Below are 6,000 nucleotides of genomic sequence, written 5' to 3' on the forward strand. Positions count from 1 at the left end.
CGAAGCCAATTCGGCAGTGGGCAACTTCCTGAAGAGGGGTGGGTGGACTGTTCAAGGTGCCCTCGGATTGGATAAGGAGCTTGCCAGTTCGCCTTCAGATAGGAGGGTGTTGAGAGATTAACTTCCGCGTCTGCGCAGTGTGGCATCTGACGCTCGCCCTGCCACGACGACACCCGGAGAGCGGCTGCTCCAGTCGCTGAAGGGAATTTCATTAACGGGAGGTCCGTCCGGCGGGGAAGGGGAGGCCGGCCTCTGACCAGGCCCCTTCTCCCGGCGGCCGGCCCCTCGCTCTGCCGCCCTGTCCCCTTCCACGTTCCACCCAAGCCTGGAGCAGAGCCTCGGCCCACGAGGTGGACGTGGGAGACCCGCCCGGACACGGCCCCCCTCTCCGCGGACTCCGCCTGCCGCCGCCCACTGCTCGGGTTCGCGAGGCCGCTGTCCGCCGCCTGGTGCTGAAAGCGCCCTCCCGCCTCCGCCGCCCTTCAGATTCCCTCCCCCAGGGGCCCTGGTGCTGCGGGGTGCTGGGGGCGAGGGGGACCCCACGGCCCTCCACGCTCATGCGCACACATGCAGAGACATGAAGAGACCGAGAGTGGTACAGGCTGCGCAGGAAGGACACTTTCCTAGGCCAGTCGCATTGCCCCTTCCACGGTTCAGCTCATTTGGGGGTGCAGGTGCACTGACCCCAAAATTCCTGAGTCATCGCTGCTCTTCTGGGCCTGCTGGGGGCTCCCTCCTCGCAGCCCAGCTTCTGGCCGCTCCCATGGTCTCCTGGGGCTTCTATCTCACAGGAACTTTGTCTTTTTTTTTTTTTTTTAAGATTTATTTTTATTGCAAAGTCAGATATACTGAGAGCAGAGACAGAGACGAAGATCCTCTGTCTGATGACTCACTCCCAAAGTAACCACAATGGCCAGAGCTGAACCGATCCGAAGCCAGGAGCCCGGGTCTCCCATGCAGATGCAGGGTCCCAAGGCTTCAGGCTGTCCTCAACTGCCTTCCCAGGCCACAAGCAGGGAGCTGGACAGGAAGCAGGGCTGCTGGGACCAGAACTTGTGCCTCAAGGCCTAGGACTTGCTAGCTAGGCCACCGCGCCGGGCCCAGGAACTCTGTCATTCTAGAGAATTCCATCAAGTCCTCTGCCCCCTCCCCGCCCCCTCCCAAGGTAGCAAGCTCTGGGATCCACCTGTCCAAAGCTTAGCTGTCCTCAGGAGTCCTCCCAGCTTGTCTCAGGGGGACAGGGGAGCAGGCTGGCCTGGCCTGCAGGCCCATTGCCCCTGGACATGGGTTTCTGAAGCCAGGCCTGGTGTCACTGCCCGCTCCTGACCCATCCTCCACGGCCAAGCACTGCACTCACACATCGCGAGGTGCTTGGGAAGTAGCTGCGCCCTAAAGTGAATGAAGAGATGGAGGAGCTGGGACGGATCCTCTATTCCAGTCACCTCTGCAGGGGAGCAGCGGGGAGGTGGACTAAGGGGTTCTGAAGTGCTTTTGCTCAAACACACGCAAACACAGAAAGACCCGCCCAAGGTTACCATGTGCTCACCATCTTACCTGGGGCAGGGTCCATATCCTGCAGTCTAACCTGAGGGTCCCCCTGGAGTGTGGGGAAGTAGGGGGCAAGGAGCAGGACTGACAGCCCTGGCTGGGGCTGCAATTCCTGGCAGGGTTCACCCCACCTCCATGCACCTCGCTGAATGCTTGTGACTTGAATTCAACACGTTCCCAGAACCATGTCTCCACGGAAAGACTGGGTTTGTGGGTGCAGCACACTAGCCTGAGGCCATTACAGACTAGAGGGTCCCCCGTTGTGCCCCAGCCGCCCGCCTGTCCACCCTAAGCAGAACCCAGCACCACTGTCCAGCCCACCCCCTCTGCGTGGCCACCTGCCCTTTCCCCAAGAAGCGAGGTCCCACAGGCGCCCAACTCCTTCGGGGCTCACTCTCCCCATCTTACAGCCGGCAACACTGAGGCCGCCAGAGAGCAAGAACTGGCCCAAGGTGGCAGTGGCCGGCGTGCGCGGCCGGAGGAGAGCGCGGGTGTCCAGCGGGGCGCGGGCCGGGCTGCTCCGAGGCGGGCGGGGCGCGCGGTGCCAGGCGCTGCCGGCGGCGCCTGCGGGGCCGCGGGGCGGGGTCAGCGGAGGGCGGGGCGCCGGGCCCCGCGGCCGCCGTGCGCTCTGTGCGCTCTGCGCGCTCGGCGCGCTCGGGCTCCGGCTCGGCGCACTCCCTCCGCGGCCGCCGAGCCGAGCGGACGCCCCCGGGGCCGCGCTGCCGCCCTCCGTGCTCCGCTCTATCATGCCCGGGGCCCGGGCCGGGGCCGCCCGAGCAGCCAGGACACCATGCCCGAGGGCGGCGGCGGCGACGGCGGGGAGGTGCCCGCGCTCATCCCGGACGGCGAACCGCTACGGGAGGAGGTACCGGCGCCGAGCGGCGGGACCGGGACGCAGGCTGGGGCGGCCACAGCAGAAGGCATGGGGGGTGGAAGGCTCGTGAGGGTTGTGAGGGGTCCAGGTCCCGCCGGGCAGTGACGTCATCGGGGTGGCCTGCGCCCCGGCGGAGGGGCGTCTCTGGGGTTTTGGGGTGAGCGCAGAGATCGGGATGCGAGCAAGGCAGAGCGGAGATGTGGGGGCGACTCCTGCCTCCAGCGCCCCTCAACCATCCGCGCCCGGCCGGTGACGTCAGTGCCTGGCCCCCATCCTCCCGGTTCTGCAGCCGCCGCCGCCCGGGAGCTGCCCGCACCCACGCCCAGGGCCACGGGGTCAGGCCCCCCGCTCTGCCCTGCAGGCCACTCACGAGGTGTCCGGGCGGCGCCCGCAATGCAGCAGCGGTGGCGGGGCCCGCCGGTGGGGGCAGGGAGGAGTGGGAGGAGAAGGGAAGCGACCTCGGGCACCCCCTCTCTGCCTTCTCCCCCACCTGGCTACACTAGCTGCTGGGCTGTGAAGCGCCTTAAAACGACCCCTCCTCAGCCTTAAGCCGGAAGGTCTGCAGGAGGATGGGGCGCTGGTTAAGTGGGGTGCAGGTGACAAAGTGAGGGGGCTGGGGGCGTGAGTGCAGCATGTTTTCCCTAACCTGGGGAGGGACACAGAGGCCCCGCGGCTGGGGGAGGGTCTGGTGTGTACCTGTGTCCTGCTGTGGGTGGGTCCCTCCTCCCGCACCCACCGCGGAGTGGGGTGTGTGGGTGTCAGCTTGCAGCAGGATGGGGGCAGGGCGCTGCGCGCTGTGGGCAGGTGAAGGAGGGTCGATGGGACGTGACATGCAGGAGTGTGTCCTGTGGCCCATGGGTCCTTGGGGAGGGTGTGTGGCCTCCGGCACCTGGCTGCTTGCTGTGGGTGGAGACAAGTGACAGACTTGGAGAGCCAGCAGGGACCTGTGCTGGGAGCAGGGAGGAGGACAGGTGTCTGAGGGGCAGACCAGGCCGGTGGGGTGGTGGGAGGTGTGCACCCAAGGTGGGGGGAAGGGGCTGCAGTGCCCCCTACTCCCTGGCAGGTGGGGGCGGTGTGGTTCTCCTTTGGTGTGTCTGGGAAGCAGGAGTGGGGTCTGGGCAGAGAAGGCCAGCCTTCAGCCTCATCTTTATACCCCCTCCGCCTTCCTTTCGGCTTCCTTCCCACACCCCCTCCCCTGAGACACGCTCTCTTCTCTCTGGAGGGGGCGGGGCGGGGAGGTGGCCAGGCTGGAAGGCCTGGCAGGGGGGAGGGTGGGCAGGGAGCGGCTGGCTGCCCAGCAGCTGTGTGTACGCCCCCTCCCTCCCTCAGCATAGATGGGGCGTGGTGGACAGTGCTGCCAGTGCTCCATCTGCTGCCCCCACAAGCCTCCCCCTCTGCCTCGGGCTCTCGCTCCCCAACTTCAGAGCCTTTCCTGCCCCTGCGCATGGAGTCACAGGTCATGGCAATGATACCTGTTGCCACCTGGTGGGGGGCTGTGCTAACACCTTCACACCCCTGGCTCAGGTCACTAGAGCCATAGCAGGGCCCCAGTTAAGATGAGGAAATTGAAGCCAGCCAAGGAAGAGGGACCTGTCCCAATCCTTGGTGGAGGAACTGTGGGGGGGGGCTGGGGGGCTGGGGGGTTGGGGGACAGGAACGGTGCTTGTGTCCTCCTGCATGGCGGGCAGGGCCCAAGTGGAGGCCAGGGCAGACAGGCCTGGGTGGGAGCCAGCTACAGACGCCAGGCCTGGAGCAAGCCTGTTGCTGGGCCTCACCCCCTGCCCTGACCACAGCCTTCCCGCCCCTCTCTCTGCCTGCCCTGCAGCAGCGGCCCCTGAAGCAGTCCCTGGGAAGCTCCCTGTGCCGGGAGTCGCACTGGAAGTGCCTGCTGCTCACGCTGCTCATCCACGCCTGCGGCGCCGTGGTGGCCTGGTGCCGCCTGGCCACGGTGCCGCGCCTGGTCCTGGGACCCGAGGCGGCCTTGGCCCGCGGTGCTGGCGGCCCGCCGCCCACCTACCCAGCCAGCCCCTGCTCCGATGGCTACCTGTACATCCCGCTGGCCTTCGTCTCCCTCCTCTACCTCCTCTACCTGGCCGAGTGCTGGCACTGCCACGTGCGCTCATGCCAGGCGCCACGCACGGACGCGCACACCGTGCTGGCGCTCATCCGGCGGCTGCAGCAGGCACCGCCGTGCGTATGGTGGAAGGCCACGAGCTACCACTACGTGCGCCGCACGCGCCAGATCACGCGTTACCGCAACGGCGACGCCTACACCACCACGCAGGTGTACCACGAGCGCGCCGACAGCCGTACGGCGCGGGGCGAGTTTGACTACTCGGCCCACGGCGTGCGTGACGTCTCTAAGGAGCTCGTGGGGCTGGCCGAGCACGCGGCCACGCGGCTGCGTTTCACCAAGTGCTTCAGCTTCGGCAGCGCCGAGGCCGAGGCCTCGTACCTCACGCAGCGGGCCCGCTTCTTCAGCGCCAACGAAGGCCTGGACGACTACCTGGAGGCGCGCGAGGGCATGCAGCTGAAGGACGTGGACTTCCGCGAGTCGCTCATGGTCTTCGCCGACCCGCGCAGCCCGCCCTGGTACGCCCGCGCCTGGGTCTTCTGGCTCGTGTCGGCCGCCACGCTGTCCTGGCCGCTGCGCGTGGTGGCCGCCTACGGCACCGCGCACGTGCACTACCAGGTGGAGAAGCTGTTCGGGGCCAGCTCGCCGCCACCGCCACCGGGCGCCGGGCCCAGCGGGCCCCCGCTGTCGCGCGTGGCCACGGTGGACTTCACCGAGCTCGAGTGGCACATCTGCTCCAACCGGCAGCTGGTGCCCAGCTACTCGGAGGCCGTGGTCATGGGCGCCGGCTCGGGCGCCTACCTGCGCAGCTGCCAGCGCTGCCGCCGCTCGCTCAGCAGCACCTCGCTGCCCCCGGCACGCCCCAGCGCGCCCCGGCTGCCCTTCAGCCGCAGCCGCCTCTCGCTGGGGGCCGGGGGCCGCGCCCCACGCGGGGTCTTCCGCAGCTTGAGTGGAGGGCTGCTGGGACCCCGGCGGGAGGACACGCAGCCGCTGGAGAGCCCGCCCGAGCCGCTGGAGAGCCCGCCGGGCTACGAGGAGGCGCTCTACTTCCCGGTGCTCATCGTCCACGGGGACAGCGGCTGCCGGGGAGACGGGCAGGGCGCGCTCTGAGACGCCCCCACCTCACGCGCACGGGGTCCGGAGCAGTCTCTTCCCCGCTTCCCCACTCGTGCGAGGACGCAGACGTCTAAGCAGGTGGCCCAGACCGGGGGTGGGGGTGCTCTGGGCACCTTTCGGGGAGTGGAATCGCCAGCCTGCCTCCTACGGCGTCACAACCTCGTTTCAGCCCCTGTGACAGCAGATGAGCTGGCCAGGGAGAGGGAAGGGAGGCCTCCTACACTGGGCAGGGCAAGAAGTTTCCAGATATGCTGGGCGGGGGGAGGAGCCCTGATGGTGGGTCCTTCTCTGCCTTGGCTGAGGCTGCAGTGGGATCCCCCTCCCCTCCCCCCAGCAACCCAGAAGCACAAAGCGGTGGTTTGGGGTCACGCCCAGCTGGAGGTGGCCC

The 6,000-nt window shown here is 67.9% G+C and overlaps 1 protein-coding gene across 1 annotated transcript; it reads left to right on the top strand.

Annotated features, from left to right (window-relative positions):
* Positions 1 to 2,203: 2,203 nt before the first annotated feature.
* On the top strand, positions 2,204 to 5,614 carry TMEM151A (transmembrane protein 151A). Its single transcript, XM_040971021.1, has 2 exons — positions 2,204 to 2,413; positions 4,248 to 5,614. Exons 1-2 carry the CDS (start codon positions 2,339 to 2,341, stop codon positions 5,604 to 5,606), a joined length of 1,434 nt encoding a protein of 477 aa, XP_040826955.1. The 5' UTR covers positions 2,204 to 2,338; the 3' UTR covers positions 5,607 to 5,614.
* Positions 5,615 to 6,000: the final 386 nt, after the last annotated feature.

Source organism: Ochotona curzoniae, unplaced genomic scaffold, assembly GCF_017591425.1.
Source record: "Ochotona curzoniae isolate NIBS_2020 unplaced genomic scaffold, NIBS_Ocur_1.0 scaffold_4937, whole genome shotgun sequence".
Lineage (NCBI taxonomy): Eukaryota > Metazoa > Chordata > Mammalia > Lagomorpha > Ochotonidae > Ochotona > Ochotona curzoniae.

Bases quoted from the DNA above. Each gene is read 5' to 3' on its own strand.
- TMEM151A (XM_040971021.1), top strand. From the start codon at position 2,339: ATGCCCGAGGGCGGCGGCGGCGACGGCGGGGAGGTGCCCGCGCTCATC. The intron at 2,414-4,247 runs GTACCGGCGCCG...CCTGCCCTGCAG, and splicing joins GCGAACCGCTACGGGAGGAG to CAGCGGCCCCTGAAGCAGTC.